This window comes from Scyliorhinus torazame, chromosome 12, assembly GCF_047496885.1.
Source record: "Scyliorhinus torazame isolate Kashiwa2021f chromosome 12, sScyTor2.1, whole genome shotgun sequence".
NCBI classification, from domain to species: Eukaryota; Metazoa; Chordata; class Chondrichthyes; order Carcharhiniformes; family Scyliorhinidae; genus Scyliorhinus; species Scyliorhinus torazame.
This window is the reverse complement of record NC_092718.1, coordinates 94,221,775-94,237,758: the sequence shown is the minus strand read 5'-3', so window position 1 is coordinate 94,237,758 and position 15,984 is coordinate 94,221,775. Positions and strand designations below refer to the sequence as shown.

Here is a 15,984-nt window from a genome sequence, read left to right as displayed (position 1 = left end):
CGCTGAATCTCAGGAAGTGGGAAAAATCCTTGATGAGTACTTTCTATCTGTATTCACTAGGGAGGACAAGACGGATGTTGAGGTCAGGGATAGGTGTGTGAATGCACTTGAGAAAGTCATTATAACAAAAGGAGGAAATGTTGAGTATGCTAAATTGCAGTACATCCCCGGGGCTGAATGGGATCTATCTCAGGTTACTATGGGAGGCAAAGGTTGAATTATCTGAGGGCCTTAACATATATCTTCACATCTTCTTTGGCCACAGGGAAGGTTCCAGAGCATTGGAGAATAGCCAATGTTATTCCATTGTTTAAGAATGGAAGCTGGATAATCCAGCAAATTATTGGCCAGTGAGCCTGACATCTGGGGCGAAATTCTCCGTTATCGGCGGAAAGTCCGCCGATCGGCGCAAAAAAACGGCGCAAATCTGACTTGCGTAACGTCGTAAAAATGGGTCGAAAGTCTCCGGCCCGAAATGGGCTAGCAGCGACGTAACTGGATCCGCGCTTGCGCAGTGGTTCACGCCATGCAGCGTCATACGCGCCGCATGGCCTGATGGCTCATAAGGCCGCGCTGCTCCCCCCCCACCCGACCGGAACACCCGACTGGATGGCTGGCCGCCGCTCAGCCCCGAGGTTCGAGTCACGGGATGTGGAGGCGCTCCTGGAAGCGGTGGAGCAGAGGAGGGACGCCCTGTATCCCGGGCACGGCCGCAGAGTTGCCCCACGCCACAGCCGGCGTCTGTGGAGGGAAGTGGCAGAGGCCGTCACCGCTGTGGCCCTGACACCACGGACAGGCACCCAGTGCCACAAGAAGGTGAACGACCTCGTCAGAGCAGGCAGGGTGAGCCTCCCCATATCCCCCCCCTCCCCCATATCCCCCCCTTCCCACATATCGCCCCTTCCCCCATATCCCCCCTTCCCCCATATCACCCCCTTCCCCCATATCCACCCTTCCCCCATATCCCCCATTCTCCCATATCCCCCTTCCCCCATATCCCCCCTTCCCCCATATCCCCCCTTCCCCCCATATCCCCCCTTCCCCCCATTATCCCCCCCTTCCCCCCATATCCCCCCTTCCCTCCATATCCCCCCTTCCCCCCATATCCCCCCATATCCCCATATATCCCCCCATATCCCCATATATCCCCCCATATCCCCATCCCCCATATCCCCAAGTGAATCCAGCCCTAACCTTAACCTCTGCAATGCACGTGCAACCGATGGCGTGCATTCATATACCTGCCTAACAGTGTTGCCTTTTACCCCTGCCACCCCCCCCCCCCCCCACAGGATAAGCACGCACACAACAATAGGGAGCATGTGAGGACTGGAGGAGGCCCCGCTGATGAGAGGCCATTGACCGATACACGAGGAAAGGGCCCTGGAACTGGCTGGCGGACCTGACGACCGGGAGGTTGCTGATGCAGAGGTCGGGGCGTAGTAGCAAGTGAGCCACCGACAGCCCGTCCCCATATCCCCCCTCCCCTATATCCCCCTCCCCCATATCACCTGATCACTGCCTGCGTGTCCAACCATGCATGCTTCATTGTGTATCGCAGGACCAAACGTCCAGGCACCCATCCCCGCAGATGCAGACCGCCCGCAGGATGCCCCTCGGAGGCCACGGGAGACGGAGAGATCCAGACCCTCCAGCATGCGACGCCCGCAGGATGCCCCTCGCACACCACGGGAGACGGAGAGACCCGCACCACCCAGCATGCGACGCCCGCAGAATGCCCCTCGCACACCACGGGAGACGGAGAGACACGGACCCTCCAGCATGCGACGCCCGCAGGATGCCCCTCGGAGGCCACGGGAGACGGAGAGACCCGCACCCTCCAGCATGCGACGCCCGCAGGATGCCCCTCGCACACCACGGGAGACGGAGAGACCTGGAGCACCAGGGAGACGACACCCCCGTCACGTGCGGGAGCGACCACCCAGCGACGAGGGGGGCAGCCACAGGCCCCCGTCACATCCGAGCCAGGACACCACTACCCAGGACACCACTACCCGGGACACCACTACCCGGGACAGCACTGCCCAGGACACCCCTACCCGGGTCAGCACTACCCAGGAAGACGAAATACCGGACAGTGACTCAGAGTGGATGGGTGGAGACGAACCCCCACCCCAAAGTGCCATGGACTCAGAGTGGGACGAAGAGCACGACACAACGCCACTGCTGTCACCAACACCCTCCACCATCGCAGAAACACTCACCTCGGTTGGGCACTTTAGTGATGAGGCGTCTGGTCCACTCACTGGTGCGCACAACACAGCCGTCCCGGTACAGCAGGTGGAGGTAGGAGCAGCAGAGGGGCCGGGCGGTCGGAGGGCAGCCCAGCCCAAGCGAACATCTGCCGCCCAGATGGATCCCGGTTTCCTGGAGTTACCACACCCACACATAGATCCGATGCAACCACCGACCCGGAGACGAGCGACGAGGGTGACGGGCGGCTTGCGGCGGCTGCAGTCGCAGGTGGAGGAGTCCACCCGCGTCCAGGAGCTGGGAGTGGTGCCGGTCATGCGTGCCACCCAGGCTGACACCGCACGGGTGGCGTCCGCGGTGGAGGCAATGGGTGCGACGGTGTCAGACATGGGGAACGGTTTGCGAGGCCTGGGGCTTTCCGTGCAGGCGGCGTCTGTGGCCCAGGACATGGCTGCCCTCTCACAGGAGGCCATGAGCCAGTGCCAGCGCCAGATGGCAGAGGCGCTCAGCGCCATAGCCCAGTCTCTGCAGGCCATGGCCCAGTCCCAGCAGGCCACGGCCCAGTCTCTACAGGCCATCGCTGAGGGCATCGGCGCCAGTGGCCATGTGAGAGCCGGCGGCGCACTGTCACAGGCAGGGTTTGCCAACCCCCTGGGCTCCATGGCTGCAAACCTGCAGACTCTTGTCGATACCAGCACGGGCCTCCAGGACTGGCAGCGCCAGATGTCGGGGGGGCGTCGGATGGCCAGTCCGTTCGCATCCCCCACCCATGTAGAGGCCTGGGGGCCATCGGGCACCCCGAGGGGGGAGGAGGAGGTGGTGTGGTCCGTCCTGGCTCCCCCTGTAGGGGAGGTCCCGGTACACCGCGATACCTCGGACTACCCCCCCCCCCCCCCCCCCCCCCGTCCCAGGTGCATCGGGTGGGCAATGGGCAGGACAGGCTGGCAGCTCGCCATCCCAGTCGCCCGGGTCGCAGCCTGGCCCATCTAGGCCAGGACGCCCCAGGAAACGGCCGCCAAAGGGATCCAGTGTCAGAGGGCAGGAATCACAGGAGTCCACCTCCAGTTCTGCTGTACCGTCTGGGGAACCACGTAGACGTAGTCAAAGGGCCCGTAAGGCCAAACAATTAGACACTGAGTAAGTTGGCACGGGTGCAGGGCACAGATGAGTTTTAGGGGCTAGGGCACGTGCATGAACTCTTTTGGTTATTAAAGTCAATGTTACACCTACAGAAGCTGCCTTTGTGCTCTGTCCAAAGTGTGCGGGGGTGTCATGTACGTTGAGCGCAAGTGTGTGTGTGAGGAGTGGTCTTACCTCAGCCCCAGGTGAGTCTGCCCCCTTCCCCCTGGGCCGCCATCAACATCCCCCAGGCAGTGGACGGGACCGTGCGCTGCAGTGTCACAGCCGCATGCAGGGATGGTCCGGGTGGATGGTGGTACTGTGGCCATGCGTCAGACATAGTCCAACGATGTGGAGCCAGGAGCTCACCGCAGGGCGGGTTGTCATCATCCTGCATGGCCTGCAATAGACACGCGTCCACCCGCAACTGTGTGAGCCCGGCCCATTGTGCCGCAGGTGGATCGGCAATGGGGGGGGGGTGGTGTGCATGTGGGTGGGGTGGGTGGGGTTGGGGAGGGGGGTGAGGGTGCTGGGTGGGTGGATGGGTGGGGGGTGTGGGTGGTCGGCTGTTGCCATGATGTGCGGTCTGTGGCCATACTACCCGATTCCCACGCCCATCTAGTCAGTGAAGCGGGCGGCTATCAGTCTGTCCCGTGCCCGCTGGGCCAGCTGGTAACGGTGGACAGCCACCCGCCTGTGTCTACCCCGTCTGCCCTGACCATTACCCCCATCCCCCTCATCTGGGGAGGACTGCGCCTCTTCCTGCTGCTCCTCCACTCCGCCCTCCTCTGCCTGCGGCACATCGCCCCTCTGCTGGGCTATGTTGTGCAGGACGCAGCACACCACAATGATGCGGCCGACCCTATCTGACCGATACTGGAGGGCCAAGAGAGGTCCAGGCACCTGAAACGCATCTTCAGCACGCCAAAGCACCTCTATCACTCCCCTTGTTGCTACATGGGCATCATTGTAGCGGTTCTCCGCCTCATTGCGTGGCCTCCGTATAGGCGTCATCAGCCACGACCGCAATGGGTAGCCCCTGTCGCCCAGCAACCAGCCGCTCAGCCGGGGATGGCGTCCCTCGTACATGCCGGGGATGGATGACCGCGACAACACGTATGAGTCATGTACACTGCCTGGGTAACGGGCGCAGACGTGCAGGATCATCATGCGGTGGTCGCAGACCACCTCTATGTTCATCGAATAGGTCCCCTTCCTATTGGTGAACACGGCCCTGTTATCTGCAGGTGGCCGCACGGCGACGTGCATCCCATCAATCGCGCCCTGGACCATGGGGAACCCGGCCACGGCAGAGAAGCCCACGGCCCGGGCATCTTGGCTGGCCCAGTCCACGGGAAAGCGGATGTAGCGGTGCACCATGGCATATAGGGCATCTGTCACGGCCCGGATGCACCGATGCACCGATTTCTGCGATATGCCGGACAGGTCCCCACTCGGTGCCTGGAATGACCCAGTTGCATAAAAGTTCAGGGCCACCGTAACCTTGACGGACACGGGGAGAGGATGTTCCCCGCCAGTGCCACGCGGTGACAGGTGTACCAGCAGGTGGCAGATGTGTGCCACGGTTTCCCGCCTCATCCGAAGTCTCCTCCTGCATTCCCGGTCCGTGAGGTCCTGGTATGACTGCCGGGGCCGGTACACATGGGGTGCCCTCCTCCCCCTCCTTGTCCTGTCGGTCAGGTGTCCCTCCAGCCTGGGCGGCTGCCGCCTGTCCCTCTGCGGCAGCCTGCGCCGCCTCTCTGGCACGTTCCTCCTCCTCCTCCTCCTCATCCAGGGCAACATAGACACGCAGACATCGCTGGATGATCGGAAAACATGACGGCCTGGTGGGGGGGAGGGGAACGACGACATTTCATCATTGCCCATATCCCCTCCTCCCCCCAGCCAGGTGGCATGGAGCGCATGGGTCCAACTGTTGGAGGCTGGACCTGGCCAGGTGGACCAACTCACTTGCCCTCGCATCCCCCTCCCCGGCACGGACCTCCCCCCATCTCCCTCCGCTGCACGGACCCCCCCCAACCTCCACCCCGGCACGGACCCCCCCCCAACCACCACACCGGCACGGACCCCCCATCCCCCTCCCCTGCACGGACCCAACCTCCACCCCGGCACGGACCCCCCCATCCCCCTCCACGGCACGGACCCCCCCCCAACCTCCACACCGGCACGGACCCCCACTCTCAACCTCCACCCCGGCATGGACCCCCCATCCCCCTCCCCGGCACGGACCCCCCCCAACCTCCACCCCGGCACGGACCCCCCCATCCCCCTCCCCGGCACGGACCCCCCCCCCCCAACCTCCACCCCGGCATGGACCTCCACCCCGGCACGGACCCCCCCCCAACCTCCACCCCGGCACGGACCCCCCCCAACCTCCACCCTGGCACGGACCCCCCCCAACCTCCACCCTGGCACGGACCCCCCATCCCCCTCCCCGGCACGGACCCCCCCCCCCAACCTCCACCCCGGCACGGACCCCCACCCCCAACCTCCACCCCGGCACGGACCCCCCCCCCAACCTCCACCCCAGCACGGAACCCCCCCCCAACCTCCACCCCGGCACGGACCCCCCCCATCCCCCTCCCCGGCACGGACCCCCTCCCGGCACTCCCCCGGAGCCCAGCCTACTCTAGCCAGCCCCCCCCCCCCCCCCCCGCCGCACACGCACACACACAACCCGAGACACACCTCTCCTCACGCACTCAGACTGCGGCCACGCCATCGCCTGCCCAGAGCCAACCCCCCAGACCGTCACTCACCTCCACGCTGGTCGGCGTGAACCTGGAGCACAGGGTCACGCCGATGAAAAGGAGGTTTAATTTACGTCGACGTGAACGGTCATCACGTCGACGGGTCTTCGGCCCATCCGGAAGGGAGAATATCGGCAGGCCGAAAATCGGCTGCCTTGCGCAGACCCGTGACATTCTCCGACGGCAGCGGCGACATTAACGCCCCGCCTACTTTTCTCCCTTCGGAGACTTCGGCAACCGGCGGGGGCGGGATTCATGGCGGCCAACGGCCATTCTCCGACCCTCTGGTGGGTCGGAGAATGGCGCCCCAGTTGTGGGGAAGCTTTTGGAAAACATATTGAGGGACAGGATCTGGGCACGTTTGGAGGAAAATGGACTAGTTACTGATATGCAGCATGGTCTTTTGCGCAGAAGGACATGTCTCACCAACTTGATTGAGTTTTTTTGATTGAGTTTTTTGGCGAGATGACAAAGAAAATTGATGAGGGAAGGGCTGTTGCTGTAGTTTATATGGACTTTAGTAAGGCGATTGACAAGGTCCCACATGGCAGACTGGTACAAAAACTATAATCACTTGGGATTTGGGTTGGCTGGCTAGATGGAGACAGAATTGGCTTGGTTATAGAAGACAGAGAGTAGCAGTGGAAGGGTGTTTTTCAGAATGGAGATCTGTAGCTAGTGGTGTTCCTCAGGGACTTCTGTTGTTTATGTATAAATGATTTGGAGGAAAATGTGGGTGGTCTGATTAGTAAGTTTGCGAATGACACGAAGATTGGCGGTGATAGTGCCGAGGATTGTCAGAGGATACAACAGAACATAGATGGATTGGAGACTTGCACACAGAAATGGCAGATGGAGTTTAAACCGGACAAATGCCAGTGATGCATTTTGGAGGATCAAATCTAGGTATGAATTATACTATAAATGGTAGAACCCACAGGAACATTAACATACAGAGGGATCTGGGCATGCAGGTCCACAGTTCCCTAAAGGTGGCAACACAAGTGTCAAAGGTGATTTAGAAGGCATTGAGTATTGAGTACAAGAGTTGGGAAATCATGTTGCAGCTGTATAAAACCTTGGTTAGGCCACATTTGGAGTATTGCGTGCAGTTCTGGTCACCACATTATCAGAAGGATGTGAAAGCTTTGGAGAGAGTGCAAAGAAGGTTCATCAGAATGTTGCCTGGTCTCAAGGGTGTTGGCTGTGAGGAGAGGTTTTATAAACTAGAATTGTTTTCACTGGAAAGATGGAGGCTGAGGGGAGACTGGAAATTCAGAGGCTTTTTCCAAGGGTGGATGTGTCAATTACAAGGGGGGCACAGGTTCAAGGTGAGAGGAGGAAAGTTTAAGGGAGGTGTGCGGGGTAAGTTTCTCATGCAGAATGTGGGTGCCTGGAATGCGCTGCCAGAGGATGTGGTGGAAGCAGGCACATGAGCAACATTTAAGAGGCATCCGGATGGATACATGAAGAGGGAGGAAATAGAGGGATACGGACCAATTAAGGGCAGAAGTTTTTTCTTAGGGCATCATGATCGGCGCAGGCTTGGAGGGCTGAAGGGCCTGTTCCTGTGCTGTGCTTTTCTTTGTTCCATGTCCTTTGAAACGTTCTTAGCAACCAATCTCTGAACCTATTGTACATTCTTTTGCACCCCTTCAGCTGTAACCATTGTTTGTTTCACAGTTTAATAAACTTCACTGGCTTATCCTACTTTAAAGAATCTGTTTTCCCAGTGCAAGTTATGTTTGGATACTGGAATAATTTGCAATTTGTAAAACTGTAAGGAAAGGTTACTTCACCCCAAGAGCGATGACTCTGACCAATGGCCTTTTTTTTAAATGTTAAAGCAGACTCTATTTTAACATGATATTAACTGCATTAACATCAAATAAATTGTTTTTCAATTAACAGTTAGAACAGTTTTTAAATAAAAAGAAAAACTTTAACTTATGCCCTATATTTTAACTTATCACTATGAATATTGCAAACAAACAACCAATACATTTCCAATGCAACTTAAAAATAAAGTTAACAGAACAGATACTTGCTTATCTGTACAGCCTTTCGAGAGAGATCCTTTCAAGAGAAGATCCAGTACACTTCTGTCTTGTCAGACCTTTCTGCTCAACCTAACAGCATTTCTCAAAACTGCAGACTACAGACAGACCTGCCCCTCCCATTATTTACATCGTCTGTATCCCACTGAGATATCCCATGACCTGCTGAGGTAGGACTAAACATAATCTCTCAAATTACCTACACCCCATGGAATCTCTCGCAATCAAAGCAGTATCCCATTTGCCATTTATATTTAAACAAGAACATGGTTAGAATGAATGATCACTTCACCTTTACGACTTCTTAATTACAGCTTCAGGAGGCACACTGCCTATATGTATTTTAAACCAGAGTTTTTAAAATAACATTACTACCACAAATGTAAACTATATATATAAAACTATTTCTTACCCATTAATTATCTGTGCCAATAATTCATTTATTTTGTGCCGAATTCCAAGTGCATTTATGCAGAGAGCCAATAATGTATGTCTCTGTTCTTGATTAATTACAAACTATTGACATGTTTGAAACAGGCGTTGAATCTATTTCTTATTCATCTCCCCCAAGTCAGTCCCAGGAACAGAGCGACGAAGGTTCCAGCACAAGCCGGTCTTTCAGAAGTGCCTGTGGCGAATTGTACTTCAGCTAATGGGAATCCGGCGGCCAAGATCAGGTGGATTTCCAATCTTCATGGAAACTGGACAACAGCCCAGAGTGAAAACAACAATGGGACAAAGACTGTCACCAGCCTGTACAAGGTGGCACCCACCCATTCCGCTGATGGTCAAACGGTGACTTGTGTTATCTCCCACCCAGCATCAAACAGCACCGAGCGTTGCACTGTGGAATTATCCATCCTCTGTAAGTTCCCATTCAATGTGCTTTATAATTCACCAACGAAGCAGCAATCTCCTGCTCAAGTGGAGAAGTTTTAAACTTGTCCCTGAATGTATTAAATAAATCACAACTGAACACATTCCTCCAGAAGTTAAATTTAAGGAACGTTGCAGCATCTTTTAAAAAAATTCATTTCCAGGATGTGCACTTCGCTGGTGAGAAAAATTTATTGCCCATCCCTGGCTGCTGTTCAGATGGATGCTTTAAAAACAACTAAATCACATGTTTGCAGAAATTCAAGGTTATTTTAACTTTGGGCGGTTAGGCTCCTTGGGATATTTTACTCGGTTGCTATATCAATCCAGCAGGTTGTTGCGGTGCAGAATGGACCTTCCGGTAGAAGACTTTAGTTATCAGTCCAAGTTTTAAAAAAATAATTGAAGGTATGTGGGTGTCACTGGCTAGGCCAACATTTATTGCCCAGCCCAAATCGCCCCTTGAGAAGGTGATGGTGAGCTGCTTTCTTGAACAACTGCAGTCCCTGTGGTGTACACCCACAACTGTTAGAGGGCACTCCAGAAATTTTACCAGAGGCAGTGAAGGAACGACCTATATATTTCCAAGTCAGGATGGTGAGTGACTTGGAGGTGGACCTCCAGGTGGTGATGTGCCCACATATCTGCTGTACATGCCCTTCTAGATGGCAGCAGTCGTGTGTTTGGAAGGTGCTGCCTAAGGAGCCTTGGTTAGTTTCCCGAGTGTATCTTGCTATTGTAGTGGAGGGAGTGAATGTTTGTGAATTTCATCCATTCCAGGGACCATGGGCGCCATGGTGGCACAGTGGTTAACACTGCTGCCTCACAGCACCAGTGACCCAGGTTCAATTCCGACCCTGGGTGACTGTGTGGAGTTTGCACATTTTCCCCGTGTCTTTGTGAGTTTCCTCTGGGTGCTCTGGTTTCCTCCCACAGTCCAAGGATGTGTGAATTGTCCCTTCATGTCCAAAAGGTTAGTTAGGGTATGGGCTTACGGGGGCAGTGTGTGGAATTGGGCCAGGGTGGGGTGCTTTTTCAAGGTCCGTGCAGACCCGATGGGCCAAATGGCCTAATTCTGCACTGAATGGATTCTATAATTCTATGAACTGTGGTGGTTTCCTTGGCTCTACACATGCTCGTGCTTCATCTGGCATTAAAAAAAGAATCACTGTATCCAATACTCACATGCCCCATTGTTGACAACTGTTTATTTCCATGGTAGCCACTTGTATCTATGTGCAGAACTGAATTTTCTTCTATTCTGGAGGCACTGACCATTTGAACACTGTTTCCTCTGTAGATCCACCACTAGTGACCATAGCGCGTTCTGATGGGAACGGGGGTTTTAGCCTCACATGCGACGCGAAAGCCAATCCTCCAGCAACAAACTACAGTTGGCAAGAGTAAATATATGCTTAATTTATTAATAATTTCATAGTGTATATTTTGAAATCTGTATAGATAATGAAGGTTCAGGCGCATTCACAGCGGTTGTGATATGCATATCAAATTAGCAAAACAGGACTGTCGGTACAATATTTATCTTCATGTCGGTTTTCAGGGTGTCATTTGTGAATATGTCAGACACACAAGGGTATTTGAGATGAATCTTCACTGACTGATGCTGGATGTATTTCTCCATGTTGCTTAGAAAATACAAGTAGAGATTCTAGAAGCCGTGGACAGGTGGATATAGATTGGCAGGGCAGAAAGAGGTCATTTCCTAAACTCACCATCAGATTGCATATTAACATGCAGAAACGCCACTGAATTCGAATGTAAAACAAACACAATTTGAATTTTATGCCTCACTATTTGGGTTTCTGAAAAAAATAAGTTGGGCTGGCACAGTGGTACGCACTGCTGCCTCACAGCGCCAGGGACCAGGGTTCAATTCCGGCCTTGGGTGACTGTCTGTGTGGAGTTTGTACTTTCTCCCCATTTCTGTGTGGGTTTTCTCCGGGTGCTCTGGTTTCCTCCCACGGTCCAACGATGTACACGTTAGGTGGATTTGGCTATGCTAAATTGCCGCTTAGTGGGGTTACAGGGATAGGGCAGGAGGGTGCCCTAGGTTAGGGTGCCCATTCGGAGGTCAGTGCTGACTTGATGGATTGAATGGCCTCCTTCTGTACTGCAGGATTCTATGATTCTATGAAAACTGAATGGCCACTTTCAGCCCAGCGGAATGATTCAGCTAAAAATACACCTAAACCAAAAGAACCATTTGTATCTGAGGGGTTTATTTCCCTCGGTCAGTTAACAACTTGGGGAACAGAGCAAACATGGTTGGTCACTGGTTCTTTAGTTCTGTTTTCACTGAGCACTGACCTTTGTTCTCCTATTCACACATTCTGTTATTTTACCTTCATGCCACTATCAGCACCTTCTTTAGTCCTTAATGCTACCATTAACACACTATTTCTCTTGTGTCCATAACATCTTTCATTAATCCCTATTCTACGCCACCTTCTCCACACCCTTCTCCCACTATATAACCCATCACATTTCGAACTCCCTTCAGCTCTGAAGAAGAGTCAGATGAGCTCAAAGCTTTAACTCTGTATTTCTCTCTCCACAGATGCTGCCAGACCGGCTGAGTTTATCCCGCACTTTATGTTTTTATCTGACTGGTCACTAAAATGAGCATTAAGAATAAGTCTGCTCTATCGAACAAGGCAGCATTGGTAGAGACATGGAAGATATAGCAGATGGGCAATGATCATGAATGAGATGATGGGGAAGCTAATGTATTTTTTAATATAGACATATCTGTGTCCACAGTGCAACCACAGTGTGCTGAGCAGCCAGAGTGAGATAAAGCTGGTTTAAATGTCCAGCAGATCATATCGCGAAGACCCGAGTGCTGGAGAACTTCTAACAGGCAGCACTTAGGTTTGTTGTAAGACATTCAGCACCAGAAATCTTTGGAACAATTTTTCCTTTGGGCAATTATGGGAAACAGGCAATATAAGATTGGTCGGCTGTAGCATCTTTGTTCGTTGTCACATTCTCCTCAGCAGGGTCATCGACATAGTCTTCCTTATTGTCCTGGACCGGGATTCTCCCCTACCCGGCGGGGCGGGGGAATCTGGCGTGATGGAGTGGCGGGAACCACTCCGGCGTTGCGCCGCCCCAAAGGTTCGGAATTCTCCGCACCTTGAGGGGCCAAGCCCTCACCTTGAGGGGCTAGGCCTGCGCCGGAGTGATTTCCGCCCCGCCGGCTGGCGGGAAAGGCCTTTGGTGCCACGCCAGCTGGCGGCGAAAGGACTTCGCCGGGCAACGCATGCGTGGGAGCGTCAGCGGCCGCTCACGGCATCCCCGCGCATGCGCAGTGGAGGGGGTCTCTTCCGCCTCCGCCATAGTGGAGACCATGGCGAAGGCGGAAGAAAAAAGAGTGCCCCCACGGCACAGGCCCGCCCGCCGATCGGTGGGCCCCGATCGCGGGCCAGGCCACCGTGGGGGCACCCCCGGGGCCAGATCGACCCGTGCCCTCCCCCAGGACCCCGGAGCCCGCCCGCGCCGTCTGCCCCCGCCGGTAAGGTAGGTGGTTCAATCCACACCGGCTGGCGAGGGTTGACAGCGGCGGGACTTTGGCCCATCGCGGGCCGTAGAATCGCCGGGGGGAGCCCGCCAACCGGCGCGGCGCGATTCCTGCCCCCGCCGATTCTCTGGTGGCGGAGAATTCGCGACACAGCGGGGGCGAGATCACGCCAGCCCCCAGCGATTCTCCGACCCGGTGGGGGGTCTGAGAATCGCGCCCCTGGTTTCATCAATCCTCCCATAGTCTTCATCTCAATATGATCCACCTCTCTGGTTATTATTCTTCCCCATCTCTTTTTCTCCTCAATCCCTCCTTGAGTTTTTGCCATGGCAACATTTGGGGGCGGCACGTTGGCACAATGGTTAGCATTGCTGCCTCAAAGCACGAGAGACCGGGGTTCAATTCCAGTCTCAGGTAATGCTCTGTGTAGAGTTTGTACTTTCTCCCCGTGTCTGCATGGGTCTCCTCCGGGTGCTCCGGTTTCCTCCCTCAGTCTAAAGACATGCAGGTTCGGTTGATTAGCCATAGTAACTTGCCCCTTAAGTGTCCAGGGGTGTGCAGGTTAGGCTGAGTTACAGGATTGGGGTGGGGTTGTGGGCCTGGGTGTGGTGCTCTTTCGGAGTGTCGGTACAGACATGAGGGCCAAATGGCCTCCTGCACTATAGAAATTCTATGTCTATGCTCTATTATCAGCTATTCATTTCCATTCTCCATACTCGGCTATCGTTTATTGCTAACGGTTTTGAGGAACCCTTTTGATTCCTAAACTCCTACCCTTGATCAAATCCAAACATTTGTCCTTCTGTCCATCCAGCTGATTCTGGGGACCCTCCACCAACCATTCATTTCAAAAGCTGTTCATCTCCTCTCAAGCTCATCCTACTGAGTCCCATTCTCAAATCCATGGATACTACACTGCACTCGACATGTGATCACCCTCATGCTGTTGCGGTTGGACCTTCAGTGACTACTCACATCACTGGTCACCTCTCCTGCCGTTGCTAATCTAAACAGGATTGCATTCTTGGATGGAACTTTGGTGTTTATCGTCGAGTACGGCACTTAGATGGTTCCTCTAATTCAGTGCTTCCGATCTTGATTTTTCCATTGTCATTTAGTCAGAAAATTGTTGCTTAACTCATTTATATCAGGTATGTCACTCATGCCCCATTATGCACCATACCTGACATCCCTTATCAGTCCATCTAGTGGTAGGTACAATCTGGAGGAGCGCATAATGAGCTGGCAGCTCTATGGAGCTCAGAGCTAATATTAGCCACTTGGACTTTGTCACCTGGGCATTTCTTAAATGTGCATGTTTGGCTCTCCCAAGGTTACCTGAAGGAATGGAGACTAATACAAAAACTGTATTCATAAAGGCTGGGACAAGATTGATGAACGGAAACTATACCTGTGAAGCTACCAACTCAATTGGGTCAGGAAAAGGCATATTTCAAATAAACTCCATTAAAGGTACCTATTAATGTAATGTGATATAACATGCCAGATTCCTTTCATTTTGCCAATGGAAGCAAATGTGCCAGAATTTAATAAATAACTGGACATGAGGATAGGCCTTTGGGATAAAGAGTTCACTTTGAGACTGAGATCAGGGAGAGTGCTATAAAAATGTAACTTCTTTATTTCAATGATGAGCAATCCACAGAGGGAAAATGCTTGGCATGTTTTCAGAAGCTATCATTTCACCAACTTGACACATGATCTTGTCCGCGAACTGTCGCTTTATTTACTCTGGTAACCCCTCGCTGGCCTCATGTTGTGTTTAGCCTTTTATGGGATGTGGGTGTCGCCGACTGCACCAGCATTTATTGCCCATCCCAAAGCAACCCTTGCCAAGGTGATGGTGAGCTGCCTTCATGAACTGCTGCAGTTCTTGAGGTGTAGGAGCACCCGCTATGCTGTTAGGGAGGGAGTTCCCGGATTTTGAGCCGGTGACAGAGAAGGAACGGCAATCTATTTCTAAGTCGGGATGTGAGGGACCCAGAGGGGAACATGCCGATGGTGGTTTGTCCGTGCCCTTATCATTCTGGGTGTAGAGATTGCAGATTCGGAAGATACTGTCGAAGGAGCCTTGGTGAGTTGCTTCAGTGCATCTTGTAGATAGTATACACGGCTGCCACTGTTCGTCAGTGGTGGAGGGAGTGAATGTTTGTGGAAGGGGGAGCAATCAAGCAGAGCTGTTTTGTCCTGGACGTTGTTGAGCTTCTTGAGTGTAGTTAGAGCTGCACTCATCCAGGCAAGTGGGGAATATTGCATCACACTTCTGACTTGGGCCTTGAAGATCATTTATATAATTATATATAATGAAGACATTTTTCAAATACCCTGGGCGTAATTCTCCATTTCAGAAACTAAGTGTTGATGCCGGGACTGAGTTGATGGAATTTCATGACAACGAAGTTGGTGTCGGTCCCGGAGCAATTCATTAATGGGCTAGCACCAGTGCCACATGGAACTCGAGTGATTCTAATGAAAACGGTATCAGATTCGTCGGAGCAGGGATTGACACTCGAGAGGCTAAAAAGCTCCACTCCCCAAACACACTCATCTCAGCCAACAGGATGGCAGCATGGAAAGCGCCCCCCCTCTCCAGTTTAGGGGCGCAGAGCTGGAGATCCTGCTGGACGCAGTGGAGGAGAGGTGGTCCACTCTGTTCCCTGGGGTGGGAAGGAGGCTGCCACCCGCCGCCGTACATTGGGCCTGGTGCAGGGGCAGAGTTCAAGAGCGCCATGAGCCCCACTGCCAGGACCAGACAGCAGTGCCGTAAAAAACTGCACAACCTCCTCAGGCCGACCAGGATGAACATGCAGCACTATGCCCCTGCCACCAACCCCATCCCACACACCCGTAACCCTCCTCTCACCTGGAGTATGACCAAGCCCCCACTCTGCACCACATGCCAGCACCGATAGAGGGCGTCATAGCCAGGTGCACATGCCACGAAGGCTAACAGCTATGCACCCCCTGTGCTGCATGCATCTCAATGTCTAACACTGTGCATTTTCCATCTCCCAACTGTCACCAGGAGAAGGCAGCCTACAACTGCTGGCAGAGGGAAAAAATGGGAGGGGGACTGGCAGACCTGTGGACCCTCACCACAGCAGAGCAGGGGGCACTGCACCTGGTTGGTGGCCCCAGAGAGAGGGCAGTCACCGGGTGGAGGTTGGCATCGAGCAAGCAAGTGAGACCCTGCTGAGTTGAGGTTCCCCATGACAAGTGTGTCACCACCCCCACCACCAATCCATCCTTCCACACCCCCCCCCCCCCCCCTTGACCAGCACCACACCCACTCCCCTCCCACACCCTCACCATCCCCACCCCACACCCCTCCGTCACCACCAACAATCCCAACTCGTGATCCATTCATGCGTCATGTCTTCTGTCT

General features: G+C 54.0%; 1 protein-coding gene across 2 annotated transcripts in view; it reads left to right on the top strand.

Moving 5' to 3' along the window:
• Positions 1 to 15,984, top strand: part of LOC140386567 (nectin-1-like) — a 59,189-nt gene that overhangs the window by 13,486 nt on the left and 29,719 nt on the right. For both annotated transcript variants that reach the window (XM_072468997.1, XM_072468996.1), the window contains 3 exons: positions 8,733 to 9,026; positions 10,338 to 10,440; positions 13,912 to 14,051. In XM_072468997.1, coding sequence (XP_072325098.1) covers positions 8,733 to 9,026; positions 10,338 to 10,440; positions 13,912 to 14,051 — 537 coding nt within the window. The remainder of the gene's footprint in view (positions 1 to 8,732; positions 9,027 to 10,337; positions 10,441 to 13,911; positions 14,052 to 15,984) is intronic.